This window comes from Pongo abelii, chromosome 2 (assembly GCF_028885655.2).
Source record: "Pongo abelii isolate AG06213 chromosome 2, NHGRI_mPonAbe1-v2.0_pri, whole genome shotgun sequence".
NCBI classification, from domain to species: Eukaryota; Metazoa; Chordata; class Mammalia; order Primates; family Hominidae; genus Pongo; species Pongo abelii.
The window spans coordinates 15,094,827-15,111,506 of NC_085928.1; the positions used below are offsets into that span (position 1 = coordinate 15,094,827).

General features: G+C 48.1%; 1 protein-coding gene across 6 annotated transcripts in view; it reads left to right on the plus strand.

Moving 5' to 3' along the window:
• The window catches only part of SEMA5B (semaphorin 5B), a 119,739-nt gene that overhangs the window by 62,329 nt on the left and 40,730 nt on the right, over window positions 1-16,680 (plus strand). For all 6 annotated transcript variants that reach the window (XM_054551395.2, XM_054551393.2, XM_003776152.5 and 3 more), the window contains exon 2: window positions 4,884-5,045. In XM_054551395.2, coding sequence (XP_054407370.2) covers window positions 4,922-5,045 — 124 coding nt within the window. In that variant the 5' untranslated portion in view covers window positions 4,884-4,921. The remainder of the gene's footprint in view (window positions 1-4,883; window positions 5,046-16,680) is intronic.

The window sequence follows — 16,680 nt, forward strand, 5'->3', positions numbered from 1 at the left end:
AATAAGAGGGTAGGTGGGCATCACGGGAAGTGGGGAGGAGGAGGGAACTTCTGAAGGAGAGAGGTGTTCCAGCATGGCCCTCTGAGAAGGGTCTGGAATCAGAGAGATTCAAGCTAGCTGCTGGAGAGTCCCGTCCTTCCAGGTGGTTGTCACTGGGCCACCTGTGCCAAGAAGTGGCACATCCAGCCATTCATGTATCCACACAAACCCGTGTCGGCTGAGCTCCCACTGTCTGGCAGACTCTGAGAGGACTCCCTCATAGCTCCCATCTCATGTAGCCATGGCGCACCCTACTATCTGCTTTCCAGTTCTTAATCCTGGGTCCTGGGCCATCCAGACTGGGAGGCGCTCTGAGCAGCATGTCTGCTCTTCACTTTACCCCACTCTAATTAAATTAAGTGGTTACTTACTTATCTCCCTAGAGAGAAGAGGTTTTAGGGTAGGGAGTGTATCACCTAGGAATGCTTTCGGATGCATGTAACAGAAAACACCATCTACAATAACTTTAAACAAAGGGATTAATTTAATCACTTCACAAGAGGTTTCAGAAGTGGCAGCAGCTGCTGGTCTTCGCTCACTGGCTCAATAGCATCAAGGTGTTCTGTTGCCCTCTTGGCTTGTCTCTTGTCTTATGGTTAAAACAGGGCTGCTACAGCTCAAGACATTACATTCAAATGCAAGGCAGGAAGGTGGAGAAAGGAAAGGGATTGGTGTCCACTGAGTCTATCTCTTATAAGGAAGACAAATGTCTTCCCAGAGCCTGTAGCAGACTTCTGCTTATTTCTCCTTGGTCAGACCTGGGCACCCGTAACTTCAAAAGAGGCTGAAGAAGCAAGTGTCTCACCAGAGGCTGGGAACATTGCCACTCTGTGCAATGTGGGAGTTTATTATCGAAGACAATGGGGGAATGAATTTCAGGGAGGCAATCACGTTAGCCACAAAGAGAGCTGGGGACTTCCTTGTATAATCTGAGGCACTGAGCTCCTGCCCCCAGCTCCTGCCCAAGAAACTTCTGGACAGTAACTTCTGGACAGTCCCTACCACTGAAACGTCAAGCTGTTTCTTCCTAGCCTGTCCTTAGATGAACCTTGAGAACATTATGCTAAGTGAAGTAAGCCAGTCACAAAGCTACCCTACTGTCCTCTTCCCTCCAGCACATGGAATCAAACACCAGCCTCCTCGCCCTCCCTCCCTGACTCAGCCAGGAGGCTGTTCTCCTGGTTTCTGCTCAGTTTCACCCACTATGGAGCCCCTCTGGGAAAGTTAAAGGGAGGGAGAATGAAAGAGGAGGGAGAGTGTTAATTAAACACCAGATGTTTAACTCTGTTAATTAATGGCTCTGTCACCCTGAGTGGTAGCAGCCTTCTCTTCTCTGTCTCCTTCACCCTCACTATTCTCTTTTTCTCTGGAGGGCCTTGAGTTTGAAGCTAAAGAACTCAACATTTGTTCAGTGGGGCCCTGAGACCAGCAAAGGGTAAAGGGAGAAAGCTGGCTAGGGCAACCCAGGAAGAGGGGGTTCCCTTGTCCAGGAGGGAGGCATGGACAGATTGGCAGTAGGAACGGAAAGAAGGAACAGTGTGAGAGACCAAAGCCCAGAGGTCACAGACAGACATGTTTTGTTTGGTGCACATAGGGATTTCAAAAAATGCAAGCAGTTGCAAGCATTTAAAAATGGGGAAAATTTCACATAAATCCAGATGTGCAGATCTTCTTTAAAAATAGGCAGGTCTGGGCCTGTGTCCTCACACAGCAGCAGTTAGCTGGTGGAAAGTAGAACTGGGTAGCTGGTAGCTGTCCTACCCAGATGAGACGTGTGTCCTCCCATCCTCCTCTGCCTCCACCCCACATACTTGGCTCATACGTCACATGTCACCTGCCATCCCATCTGGGGTTGGGATCCACTGAGGTACAGGTGCCAGGACTCGACAATGGGTTGCCTGTAGGAGAAGACAGAGAGGAGAGCCTGAGAATGTTGAAACGTGAGTCAGGATATTTAGGGAAATTGTAGGACCAATGACAGAAATGAGGAACGTGGGAGGAGCAGGTTAAGGGAGAAAAATGGCAAATTTATTTTGGGCAGGCTGCAGTAGTGATGCCTGGATGACATGGAGACGGAGGCGGCCTGGTGGTCTGGAGTCCAGAAGAGAAGGGCTGGCAATCCGCAGAGCTGGTGGGGCAGGGGTGGAAGTGGAAGCCCTGGGGAGGGAGGGAGGGAGGGAGGGAGGCTGAGACCACCCAATATTGGCTACAGTGAGAGAAGAGGGAATTGAGGATAGAACCTTTGAGAACCACACATTTGGGAGAAAGAACCAGAAAGAAAAGTTAGGGCCAACTGAGAGGGTAGAAAGAACCTGGACTGTGTAACAACAGAGAAGTAGAAACAGGGTTCAATATTTTTATGGCACCTTCCTCTATATGATCTGTTTTGATGCCCAAGTGGTATTTCCAGAAAGCCAAGGGAGTCAAATGTTCTGCTCCTCCCGATGCCCCGTGTTCTCTGTCTCCCTTCTTATCTGCTACAGCTGGCATCCCAACGAGACACAAAATCAGCCACTTATATCATAGCTTTTTAACCTCTTTCAGGCCATTTGGATTCTTATCTCTAATAACTTTAGAATAAAATCAGCCACTTATATCAAAGCTTTCTCTTTTCTTTTTCTTTTTCTTTCTTTTTTTTTGAATCAGAGACTCGCTCTGTTTTCCAGGCTGGAGTGCAATGGCACAATCTTGGCTCACTACAACCTCTGCCTCCCGGGTTCAAGTGATTCTCCTGCCTCAGCCTCCCAAGTAGCTGGGAATACAGGTGCGGGCCACCACACCTGGTAATTTGTTTGTTAGTAGAGATGGGGTTTCACCATGTTAGTCAGGCTGGTCTCGAACTCCTGATATCAAGTGATCTGCCCACCTCGGCCTCCCAAAGTGCTGGGATTACAGGTGTGAGCCACTGCACTCGGCCAGTTCGGATTCTTCTCTCTAATAACTTTAGAAGGAAAGGCTTGGTCTGTAATTGAAAGTTTCATTGGCATCCCAGAAATGACCTGCTAGGTAAGCAATAGCCCCTGGTGCTGTCTGCTCATCTCCTTGAGTGTGTAGGAGGGATGCAGCTTCTGTGACCAACACAGACACACACGCGACTCTTTGCCACCCTGAAAAGTCTCTGCTCTCTATGAGTGGCCAAAAGAACGGGACTTTGGGGTCAGAGTGCCCTTGGGCCAGACCGGACCTGTAGCCACCCATTGTGGTTCTCTAGCCTCTCTAGTTTATACATGTGTCAAATGAGAGTGAGGGTGGTGTGCGCATTAAATAGGATAATTTTCATGGGGGATCGGGGGTAGGGGAAGCTGGGGCAGAGTCTGAGCCCATCACCCCAGTCTGTGGTTCTTTCTGTCTCCCTCTGACACCACCAGCACAGAAAGCAAGGCAGCAGATGTTACTGGTCTCACTTCATTTCCATAGATTTACAAGCATCCCTTTATGTGTTACTGAAAAATTGGGTGTAAATCCTATTTTAAGAACACAGTGGAACTCATTACTTAAAGAACACTTTGGAAAATCCTTTTGGGAAGTGAATAATAATCACCTTGTGTGCCGGTGTTGATGAATTTCTTTTTGTTGGAGTGCAGTTCACCTGGAAGCTCTTCCCGCAATCTCCCCTTTCCATTTTGTGGCCGTCCTCTTTCTCACGGGACAGACCCTGTTCCCCTTTCCTGTGCCTGTCATTTCCACATCTCTGCTCCTCCCTCTCCCCCACCCGCCGGGCCTGCATGTCCGGCTTCCTGATGTTCCTCCAGCAGTAGCTCCTTCTTCCCTGAGACCATGTGGCCATGACTTGCCAGGATCCATTTACTGGCTGCTACTTCTTAAGAAATTCAGTCACAGATGAGTCTCTGGATGCCAAAATGTGTTTGCCATGTGGGAATGACTGAGCGGGAGTCCCTAGGGTGAGTGTGGCAGGCAGAATAATGGCTCACGAAAGATGTCCATGTCCTAATCCCTGGAACCTGTGAATATGGTGCCTTACAATGCAAAAGGGAATTTGCAGATGTGATTCAGTAAAGGGCCTTGAGGTAGGGAGATTACCCTGGATGATCTAGATGGGCCCAATGTAATCACATGGATCCTTAAAAGTAGAGAACCTTGCCCAGCTGTGGTCCATGGGAGAGACAACAGTGGAAGAAGGGTTAGAGATTGCAATGTGGCTGGCTTTAACTATGGAATGTGGGCAGCCTCTAGAAGCTGAGAAAGGTGAAGAAATGGATTCTCCCCCAGAGCCTCCATTGAGGAATGCAGTCCTGCTAATGCCTTGATTTTAGCCCACTGAGACCCATGTTGGACTTCTAACATATAGAAGCATAAGGTAATACATGTGTGTTTGAGGCCTGGCATGGTGGCTCATGCTTGTAGTCTCTTTGGAGAGAGAGAGGCAGGAGGACACTTTGGGAGGCTGAGGCAGGAAGATCTCTTGAAGCTGGAAGTTCAAGACCAGCCTGGACAACATAGTGAGAACATCTCTACAAAAAATTTTAAAAATTAGCCAGGTATGGTGGTGCAACCTGTTGTCCCAGCTACTTGGGGGCTGAGGCAGGATGATCTTTTGAGCCTAGGAGGTCAAGGCTGCAATGAGCTGTGATCATGTCACTGTACTAGAGCCTGGGCAGCAGAGCAAGACCCTGCCTAAAAAAAAAAAAAAAAAAAAAAAAAAAAAAAAAAAAAAAAAAAGTTTGTTTCAAGCCATTACTGTGGTGGTTTGTTAAAGTAGCACCAAGAAACAAACACAGCAGCAACCATGTGGTCCCTGGGGCAGTCTGGCCTCATATCTGACCTCATCTCTTTTGCCTGGTTCATCATGTATCCATGACTCACCCAAAATTCTCCCCCTTCAGTGAGTGGTTCCAGCTGGTGCCTGGCCTGTGTCTCTTGGATGCCCTGTGGCTTCACTCCGTCTCCTGTTGCCCACCACCTCGTCCCTGGGCCGCCTGATACCCCAGCCCAACAGCTAAGGTGTGGATGGACAGTAGGGGGCTGGCTTCTCTCACTGGTCGGGGGTAAGTGTGCCCAGGGGAGTGTGAGGGGGCTGCAGCAGGTACCAGACTGAGGGGAGAGCAGGGAGAAGACCCCCTCATCTGGGGCATCATCAGCATACCTCCTAGGACCTCAGTCCACTGTATTTGAGCAGCTCTTCCTTTTTAAAAATTGTGGTAACATATATATAACATGAAATTGGCCATTTAACCCTTTTTAAGTCCACAGTTCAGTAATATCAGGTACACTCACATTGTTATGCAGCCATCACCACCCTCCATCTCTAGAACACTTCATCTTGCAAAACTGAAACTCTACACCCATTAAACAATAATTCTGGCTTCCTCCTGCCCCAGACAAGCACCATTCTACTTTCTGTCTCCATGGATTTGACTACTCTAGGTACCTCATATAAATGAAATCATGCAGTGTTTATCTTTTTGTGGCTGGCTTACTTCACTTAGCATAATGTCCCCAAGGGCCATCCGTGTTGTAGCATGTGTCAGAATTTCCTCCTTTTATAAGGCTGAATAATATTCCATTGTATATATCTTTCACATTTTGTGTATCCATTTATCTGTTGATGGACACTTGGGTTACTCTGCCTTTTGGCTATTGTAAATAATGCTACTCTGAACGTGTGTACAAATATTTCTTCGATATCCTACTTCTGGTTCTTGTGGGTATATACCCAGAAGTGGAATTGCTGGATCATATGGTAATTCTATATTTAATTTTTTGAAGAACCGCCAGACTGTTTTACATAGCGGCTGCACCATTTTACATTCCCACCAACCCATTTTAACTATTTTCAAGTATGCGGTTCAGTGGCATTAAGTTCATTCACACTGTCCTGTAAGCATCACCACCATCCATCTCTGTAGGAGCTCTTTGAATTACAGAGAACTAACTCTCTGGATGTGAAGAAACTTACTGGGGAAGTGAGTAGAAATGGGCCCTCCCCACAAAGGTTTATGCTGAGCAACTGAGTTGATGCTGGAAATCCCAAGAAAATCCAGGCCTTTAGTTGGATTTGCTGCCTGTTTTTGAGCTGTGGGCATGTTTTCAAATGCAGTTTTCATTTTATGCAGCAACTGAATGTCTGATAGTGAAATGTTTCCACGGAGAGAGCCTGCCCATGGGGAGGAGGAAAAGGAGGCTGCTCTAATGAATAGATAAGCTTGATTTGCGTCTGGCGACATCCTTAGCATTTAATTTCAGCAATTAAAGTAGGCAAGTCTCCTTTGTTTTCTTTTTCCTTGCAAAAACAATAAAACACTACAGAATGTTTGGTAAATAAGAAACAAAATCCTACTTATGATATTACCTTAGTGAAACCACCACCACCATTTGTAATGCTAATCTGTGCAAGGCATGAACCAAACATGCTATTCACCTTATTTCATTTAAGCCACACTGCTACTCTATGAGGCAGGGCCCTGGTTCTCCCCGATGGCTGCATGCTCTCTGTGCATGCATTTGGTCCATCTTCCTCCACGTGCCTGTCTTCTACACAATTGCCCTCACGATGTTCACACTTTTTTTCCCAAGTGATGTAAACATTCTTGTTATATTCTTGTTTTCAGTCCTTACTGTGTGTTGACTTACTCTGTAGGAGCAAGACCAGTCTCTATAATCACAAATACAGAAGATTATAGACCACGTTTCTGAGATTTTCGCCATCTGCAAACATTCCCTGGAGTGGCCTGGGCTCCACCCACATGGCTATGTCAAATAATGTCATTTTCTAAATGGCTGTGTCCTGTGTGGTGTGCTGGCATCGAGTAAGGGGCAGACTCGTGAGCCCGACTGCCTGGGTTTGAATCCAGCTTTTACCAGTTTGTCCTCATGCAAGTTACTTTTAACTGGTCTGTGCCTCAGTTTTCCCATCCACGAAATGGGGATGATTACAATACCCGCCTCACGGGGTTATTGTTTGGATTAAATGGCATAATATAAAGAGCATAGAACACTTCTGGGTACACAATAACATGGTTGTTATTGTTGTTGTCACTGTTACTTAATCCTACTATTACTTAGTCTCTGCCGCGAGCTCCCTGCCCAATCTTGCTGTCTCCTCCCATCCTCAGTTTCTTCATCTATAAAGCACAGTGTTGAACCATGTGATCTGTGTCAGAGCCCTTCTTGTTAAACTTTCGGTCATCACCTTGTTCCTTTTATCTTCCCCATTGCAGCTGGAGGGATGTGGGTAGGACTGCAGGGAGGACTGCCGGAACACTCATGACACACATGCGTGACTTGGAGGTTTCTAGGAATATATGGAGGAGAGAAGAACTCAGCCCAGATTGCAGAAAGCAGAGGCAGGGGATGAACTTGCCACTGGGAGAGGGCAAGGGGGTGGGGGTAGGAGAGGCTCCCCATACCCTCCCCCCGCCCATTTTAGAGCTGAAAAGTGCTAGGAAGGCTTTCCTCCCTCTGTCCCTCCCTGCTCTGGTCCAAACCTTCCCTCTGGGCCCCAGTCCCCTAGATGGTCTAAAAGGGAAGAAAAGAGGAAAATCCGTATCAAATCTGCTCTATTCAGAGCAATGGGAAGGCATCTGAATCTCAATCTTTGTGCTGAGTTGGGCTAAGCTTGGCCCCACAAGTTGTGAGTGATGTGTGGGTGGGAAGATGCTTTCACCGCCCGCCCCCACGGAGAAGCCCACTGCTGGGCCACCATACTCGGTGGCCCTGGGCAGGGGCAGGAGAGGGCTGCCCTCACAATGCCTTTCCCTCCCTGCCAAACTGCAGACAGTACACATTCTTCCCTGCTCTTGGTTTCCCCTCTATTTCCTCTTCTTTTATTTTCCTTCTCTTTTTCTCCCCCTTTCCCAGGCAGGCAGCCAAGTAGAGACTTTGAATGGAGGCAAGGATGGAGGGGACCCGGGGAAGAGGACTGGCCTGAATCCCCTTCCCCAAAGATCCTCATGGACTGAGCTGGAGGTGGGGACTAAAGGAAGCATTGCCTTCCTTCCCACCCACCCTGGCCCCTGGCTGTCAGGCCTGGGCTGGGGGAAGCTGCCAGGTGGCTGTCATCGTGCTGGGCTTGGGGGTCCAGACTCTGCCCCCTCCATCTGGAACCTCTAGAATTTGTTTCTCCAGAGCCATTCAGGACCCGGGAAAAACTGCCTCCCACAGCCCAAACTCACAGGAGGCTGGTGTGCAGCAGGAAGTCAGCTTAATAATTTATAGCCAGAAAGCACTCTCCCTAGTAAGGAAGCCAACTCAGAAAACCAAATTAAACTGGGAGAGCTGCTTGGAGAGCACGTGGAGCCAAGGCTGTGGAATGCAACGATAGGGCTGGGGCCAGTTTGTCCTCCAGGGAGGATGGTGAGTGTAGCGGCCCAGGGAGTGGGCTTGTGCAGCAGACAGACTCGGATTCAAATCCCAGCTTCACTGGCAGTGGCAGGGGGACCTTGGGCAAGTGCCTCAGCTTCAAGAATGATGCTTATGTGGGCACCTCTCGGTCTTCTTGCAAAGCTGCCGTGAGATCTTGCAGGGAAAGAGCTTACCTAGCACAGTGCCTAGCATGCTGTCAATATGCTCCAGGCATTTGTACTCAAGCCCTCATCTTTTAGGGTCGTAAGTTGTCTTTTTCTTCCTGATGACACCCTTTCATGGTTTTTTTCACTAAAAAGAAAAGAAGTCTGAGGTTACCCTGGAGAGGACCTCCTTGTCGGCCGCAGTATGAGTGGCCGTGCTGCTCCTGCCTGGGTGCAGCTCTGTGGGCCACACAGCTTCCAGCCTGGTCCCTCATTCTCCCTGCTTCTGTCTGGAGTCAAGCCCCGCAGTTGGATTGGGGAATTCTCCGCAAGGCTGCAAATGGGGCTGAGATCCAGCTGCATTCTGGGTGCAAGACCAGCTTCCCAATGTCTAGAGTTGCCCTGCTGACAAATGGCCTGCTCTAATCCACCTGTCCCCTTGCTCACCGCCACCAAACTTCCCAAAGCATGCACGGATCTGACCACATCTTTCTACTGTCCCAAACTATCCACAAGTCCTCCTTTTCAGCAGAAGGAAACCTCCTGAATCTGTAGGTTTGTGCTTAAGTCTCACTGTGATTTGGCCTCGGTCCTGCTTTCCAGACTCATCTCCCTCTCTGCCTCTCTCCACCAGCTTCTCCAGATTGTCCAAGGATAGGCCAGGGCCAAGTCTTTCCCCTGCTGTGCCCTCTGTCTGGAATGCTCTTCGCCCCTGATGGCTGGGGAAGCTCCACCCTTGTTCCCTTCAAGAGAGTTCCGTCTTCTACATGAGGCCTCTTAGATGCCCGCCTGACTGCAGCCCGCCACCCGCTTTCCCAGGACGTTTTTTCCCTTTTAGGGCACTCACATCAGCTGCTCCCCACTGCTCTACCCATGCGTCCTTCTTGCTGGACCCTGCAGGAGAGCTGGCCCAATGCATCCTTGTGCTGAATGGAATGGTCCCAGTGCGGCAACTCAGCTGCTACCCACCCCAGAGTGGTCTGGGCAGTCCCCTCTCTGAAAACGGGGGAGGGTTCGGGAGGCACCTGTTGGGAGACCGGTTTGGGCTCTGTGGGGGAATTCAGCTCTGATACACACCCTCTTAGCCTCTATCTCCGTCATCCTTCGCCCCTGAGCAGAGGGCACCAGTTGCTCTGTAGCTGCAGGCCTCTTGATTGCTCTGGTGTTGGCTCCTGCCCCCACTTCTCTGCGCTCCTTCACTGTCACTCGACAATGTCACCCACTCCCCCTGTTACAGCAAACCCTCTTTCTAATCTCTGTGCTGGGAAAATGAGCCCAGGAGAAGTCCCATACAAGGCGGGGAGGCCTCAGGGGACATGTGCGTGGGCGTGCATTCTCTCACACACATGTGCGTGCATTCACATGCCTCCAGGCACCATTAGAGTGACCCCAAACCCAGAACCCACAGGGAACTGGGACAGCAGCGTGAGAGAAGGCAAGAGAAGCTCTGGCCGAAGATTTGAGAAAATGCTTTCTTCACCGCTGAAGATTTCCCAAAATAGCAGGAGTTGGCTGGTACTGCATCTCCCCTCCCCCACTCCTAGAGCACCCTGCCCCAGCTCCAGTGCCAAGCAGGCCCGAGGCAAGGCAAGGCACCGGCCTTCTGTGCCCCCTTCCCCATCCAGACCCGGGGCCACGGGTCACTGTCTCTGCTCACTGGAGACATGTCTCCTCTCCTCTTTTAGACTGTAAGCTCCTTGAAGGCAAGGACCATGCTTTTGTCTTGTGAACCCCACTTTCTCATCTATACAGGGCCCAGCACATAGTAGGTGTTCAGTAAATGCTCAGTGAAGTATTATATACATGAATGAACAGATACTTAGGTAACTAGTGGAATATGTTTTACATATACTAGTAAACTAATATGAATGGATTGCATAAAGAGCCTACTCGGTACCAGACTTAGTTCTGGGTGTATCAAAACATTCTCTCTAAGCAAGAAGCTATTAACCTTATTTCACAGGTGATGAAACCAAGGTTTGCAACCAGGTAGGGCAGCCTCCCAAGCTCAGGGCTTTCTATGATACTATACAACCCTCGGGATAATTGGATTGGCTATGCACTGCTGGTGGGGAAATTCTGGAATTATTTTAACATCAAATCAGACAGACATGTTAGAAATAGAAATTTCTGTTTGTCTTGGGAGTATTTGGTTGTATGTATGAGAAACCAAACTGTATGGGATAGGAATTATATTTAGTTAATATAATTGAGATGTGAAAAGCAAGGGCTTAAACTAGTTAAGACTGTATTATTTGCTAATAGTAATAGCACTTATACAATGCCTACTTTGTGGCAGATGCTGTTCTAGGCCTGTTAGATAAAAGTTACTTATTTCATCTCCACAACATATGTGAGCTGGGTGTTATTATTCTCCCCATTTTGCAGAGAAGGAAACGAGAGACACAGCAAGCATAGGAAAGGAGTCTGGAGGTAGACAGGAGGGAGCTGGTTCCATCTTCAACGTCCCAGGTTCCACCTACCTTAGCATATGATGCTAAAGGTCACGTCCTTTGTTTTTTTAGAGACAGGGTCTAAAAAAACAAAACAAAAGAAGAAGAAGAAGAAGATGACTACTCAGGTAGGCTCAACACCTGTAATCCCAGCATTTTGGGAGGTTGAGGTGATAGGATAGCTTGAGTCCAGGAGTTTGAGACCAGCCAGGGCAACATAGTGGACTCTGTTTCTACAAAAAAAAAAAAAAATTGCCTGGCCTGGTGGTATGTGCCTGTAGTCCCAGCTACTCTGGAGGCTGAGGAGGGAGGATCGCTTGAGCCTGGGAGGCTGAGGCTGCAGTGGCTGTGATCATTCCACTGCACTCCAGCCTAGGTGGCAAAGTGAGACCCTGTCTAAAAAAAAAAAAAGATGAGCACCCCACAGGGCCCATATTTATCTGTTCCAGTTTCCCCTACAAACACTGACTTGACCTGCTTTGCCATCCTTAGCATGACCAAAGGCCACTTACCAGCTGCAGATGGCTACTGTGGCACCATTCCTCCTATCTGCTGACCACTCCAGAAAAAGGGAAGCCCTCTTAGAGCACATCCCTGTAAGCCCCACTGACAACCTCCTCATTCATCTCATGGGCCACCTCTTCCTGAAAGACTAGGAAAAGTTTTGAGCAGGGCAGGTTGCCTCCTGCCCTCATGAAGCAGAGGCTCCTTTAGAAAGGAGGAAGGCGAGGACAGACTGAGGAGGCAATGCCTGTTGGCAACTCCTAGTCTGACACAACTCCAAAGGGATTAAGTAAAAACGGGAAATTTTGTTACAAGGATCTGGGAGTGGGGGTGGCTCATGGAAGTAGAATGTATTTAAACCTCAGGAAAGGGCTGGAACTGGGAACTGGAAAGCTGTCAGCATGCCTCTGTCACCTGTCACTGGTCTTTGTCTTCAGATTGTCCTCAGCTCACATGGCAGGTAGCAGATAACCACCCCACGGTGGGCACAGAGGCTCATGCCTGTAATCCCAGCATTTTGGGAGGCTGAGGGATTACTTGAGGCCCAGCAGCTTGAGGTTACAGTGAGCTATGATCATGCCCCTGCATTCCACCCTGGTTGACAGCAGAGTGATATCCCGTCTCATAAAAACAAAAAAACAAAAACAAACAAAAAAAACCAACAGAAGAATATGACCACCCCACACATTTACATATTCCAGTTTCCTCTACAAAGACTGACTTGACCTTGGGGGTTCACACACCCACATTGCTGTAGGAGAGACCTGATTTGTCTGTTTTGATCACATGACCATCCTGGTACAAGCAGCTATGGCTGGGATGGGGACCCCATGGAACATATGAGGCTGCTGGGGCCTACCCCTTTGACCATAAATGGAGGGGAGATGATTTCCATAGATGGGGAATTCTTGGGAGTTGGGAAGTCATCTCCCAATTCTAGAACTCGCCTCGAAAAGTCAGACCCCGTAACATTTCCAGTGATATGGGAACCGACCACTCTTCTTTTTTCAGTATGATACCTGCAGTGGTGCTGAAATTTGCAAAGCTGCAGGCATAGACTCCTTGCTCTTGCCTCACCTGGAGGGAAGGTAATTGAGTAGAGGAGATCCCAGATCTAGGCCCTGCTCCATCCCTTCCCCACCCGTCATGTCCTGTCCTTCCCTTCTCTCCTGAAACAGCTGACAGACGTGCCGTGCTGGGGCCCAGGTGGACACAGTAATATTAATCTAGCAATTACTGATTCAAGAGGGACTTGGAGGACATATTTACATAAAAATCATAATGAGAATGGAACTTCTGCTGCAGAACTTAGGTACCTTAAGGCCTGGGATTCAGGGTAGGAGAAGAGGCCCAGGATATGCTCCTAATTTGGGCCCCTGGAGCTCAGGATCTGGCCACATAGAGGGCCAGGCCTGGGGCTCTGAAAATGATGGTCAGACCTGGGGCGGGGAGGCAGAGAGGCCTGGGAAGGGAGCACAGGTGAGCAGGAGGGTGGGAAATAGTGAGGGGAGAGGAGGGCAATTGTCCTGGCACCTTGGATGTTCTTAGGGGCTGACAGGAGAAAAGCCCCAGCTAAAGGCTAAAAAGCTGTTATTTGCATATGCATTGAGTATCCCTAATGAGGTGTTCTATCAGTCAGGGTCCCCCCAGGAAACAGATGACATACTCACTTGGGGCAATGCGAGGGCAGTTTAATAAAGGAACTGTTTACAAAGGTGTAGGAAGGGGGTTTGGGAACCATATGGGATAACTCCCTGTGCAGTACCCAGGGGCTGGTAAGCAAGGAGGCAGCACCACCCCTAGTTCTGAAGGGAGGACAGAGGGAGCAATTTCCTTCCCAAGCCTGCAAGCAGACGAGCTCTGGTCTGTTGACGGATGCAGCTGTGCTCACTCTGCTGCCTTCTCCTCCCTCTGTTGGCCAAACCCCAGCGGGGCCTCCTTGGATGCAGTTCCCCCACATCCATCCACCTCCCTGCTAGCGCAGAGCAGGGAGGAGGAGAGCCAGGGCAAATGTGGAGGTGCAGGCAGAGGGCATCCAGCATAAGTGTCAGAGGGCAAAAGGAAGTGCTCCAGTCCCTGTTCCTCTTTCCCCAGAGCACCAGAATAACTCATGCTAGTTGATCGCTCAGTGTCTGCCAGGTACTGCTCTAGGCCTTTTAAAGGTAATAACTCCTTTCCTCCTCACAACTGCTGAAGAAGTTGATATTGTTATTATCATCCCCAGTTTGGAGAAACTAAGGCAGAGAGAGGTTAAGTGTTTTTCCCAGAGTCACACAGCTAGCAAGGAGGAGGACTAGGACTGGGCCTTGGGTTGTCTGGCTCCAGAGATTTGACCTTGCCCTTTGAATCGCTCTTCCCCAGCCCTGTGGCCTTGTTTGAGGGGCCAGGGGTCAATGTGAGGAAAAGGGGTTGGTGGGCTCCAAGTATGGGCAGCATAGCGAAACCCCATGCCACAGGACGGACCCAGGCTAGCACTGAGGAAAAATTCCATGTGAGTGACAGTGAAAAATCATTCAAGGGAGTAGGTTTGGACCAAATCTCCCTCCCAGAGGGTCTCTGCTAAGAGGAATGGTTAGGACCTTCTGGGGAGGAGCAAAGTATGAACGAGTTTGAGCCTGAGGATAAGGGGATCAAAAAGGTGCTGTGGGTGCTAATTCCCTGTGGGGTGCAGACCAGGGAGGGAGTGGGGGGAGAAGGGGCCAGTTGGGTGCTCTGGCTTCATCCTGTTATTTCCTTGGAGGCTTGCAGCCATTCAGTGATGGGTATTATTCCATTTCACATACATGTGAAGAAACTTAGGCAGGAAAAAAGTAATCCTACTATAATTTTCCAGACCTGGAGTAAGGTAGGGGCAGTAGGAAGGGAAGAGAGAGGAAGGGTTGGGGCAAAACTCTTAGAGCAGGAAGGAGCCCCAGCCCTCTAGTCCTCCAGCTTCTACCCTCGGAGCTGCTCATCAGAATCACCTGGGAATTCCATACCTGCCAGCCCAGGACTCTGCCCCCTCAGGGGGATGATTCTGATTCACCCCAGCTCCTGTCAGGGATCCCTAATCTAGTTCAACCTTTCATTTCATTGCTGAAGAAAGTGACACCAAGGAGGTCACTCTGGTTTAGAGACCTTTGAGAGACGTAGGGTCAGCGGGGCTTGGTGACATGTTAGATAGACTAGCGAAGGAGAGAGGAGGTGGAAGGCGACAAGTTAGACAAATGTTAGGGCTTTTCCAGGAGTTTTAGTGAACCTAAACTAGTTGTTTAAAAGTTTCTTAAATCTAAAAACTTTATTGAGTAGCCAATATGTTTACCTAGTCACAAATGAAAATAATATAAAAAGCTATTTACTGAGAAGCCTTGATTCCCATTTTGCTACTTATAGATAACTACTAAAATTAGTTTTGGTTTATTTTTCTAGTGCATATCAATGCTAACATAAGCAAATATAAATACATGTTCTTATTTTTACCCTCTTATTTTCACAAAAGTTACCATGCTATTAAGCTGTTCTGCACCTTGCTTTTTTCACTTTTTTGATATGGATATTTTTCCATATCAAAACCTAGAGAAAGCCTGGGCAGCAGAACAAGACCCCTCCACTTACAACAGAGCATGCCCCTCTAGCCAGGCATGATGGTGCCTGCCTGTGGTCCCAACCACTAGGGAGGCTGAGCTGGGAGGATCGCTTGAGCCAAGGAGGTCAAGACTGCAGTGAGCTATGATCATGCCACTGCATTCCAATCCGGGCGAAAGAGCAAGACCTTATCTCTCTAAAAATAAAATAAAATAAATAGAGAAAATCTTCACACTTTTTAACAGCTGCATAATATTCCATTGTGAAGATACACCCTAGTTTATTTGGGCAATCTCCTGTTTCTGAATATTTGGTTGTTTCCTGCCTTTCTGTTCTTTCAAAGAATGGCACAATGAACAATCGCGTTCGTAAGTCACTTTGCACATGTGCAGGTGCCTCTGTGATCTGTTTTTGCCTCTCAACTATCTGTGAAGAGGCAGGTTTGATTTTTCAATTTACAATCTGTCACAGATGGATACTTACATAAAATTCAATAAAAGTAAATTACTAGAGAAATGAATTGAAATAAAACATGCAACATACAAGCCTGAATATTTTGTTATTAGATTCAATACACATAAAATTACCCTGTCAAATCATTGTAAAGATTTTTAAACACTGACTCTCAAATCTCTGCATTTCTGTGACCATGGAGTTGTTCCAGTGTGTGAATCGACACTGGTTTGTGGAACACACTTCAAGGAGCACGAGTGTAGACACAAAGAATTAGGTTGCTAGGTCAACGGGTAAATACATGGGTAGTTTTGCCAGATATTGCCAGGATCACCCCACAGGGATTGTGCCATCTTGCACACCCCAACCCCCACAGCAGTGTATGGTAGCGGCTCTCTCCCCACTGCTTCACAGAAAGACTGCAGCATGTAACTTGGATTTTTGCTAAACCGATAGATGAGAAGTGGTATCTCAGTCTATCTTTTAACTTGTGCTGCTCTTATTATGAGTGAGGATAAGTGTCATAAATATATTTTAAGCCCCTGTTTGTATTTATATGCTTTGCCTGTTTTTCTACTGGATTGTTAGTCTTTTCCTTCTTGATTCCTAGTAGTTCTATAATCGCCCGATGAATTCATCTTGCTTGCTGTCCAGAAAAGCCAATGCATTGAGAACAGCGGGTTTTTGCAATAGAGAAAGAACTTAATAGATGCAAAGCCAGCTAAGCAGAAGGACAGGAGTTTATCATTATTCAAAGCAGCCTCCCCCAAAATTCAGAGGTTAGGGCTTTTAAAGGATAGTTTGGGGAGCAGTGGGGCTAGGGAGTAGAGAGTACTGATTGGTTAGGTCGTGAATGAAATCATAGGGAGTTGAAGCCTGTCTTCTTGTGCTGAGTTCAGTTCCTGGGTGGGGGGGCCACAAGGTCAGATGAACCAGTTTATCAGTCTGGGTGGCACCAGCAGATCCAACAGAATGCAGGGTCTGAAAAATACCTAGAACACCAATCTCAGGTTTTACAATAATGTTATCTATAGGAGCAATTAGGAATCTTGTGACATCTGGCTGAATGACTCCTGAGCCATACTGTCTTATCCTGTGGCTAATTAGTTAGTATTACAAAGGAGGTCTGATCTCCAAGCAAGAAGGTGGTTTGCTTTGGGAAGGGGCTGTAATCTTCCTTGCTTCGAAGTTAAACTGTAAAC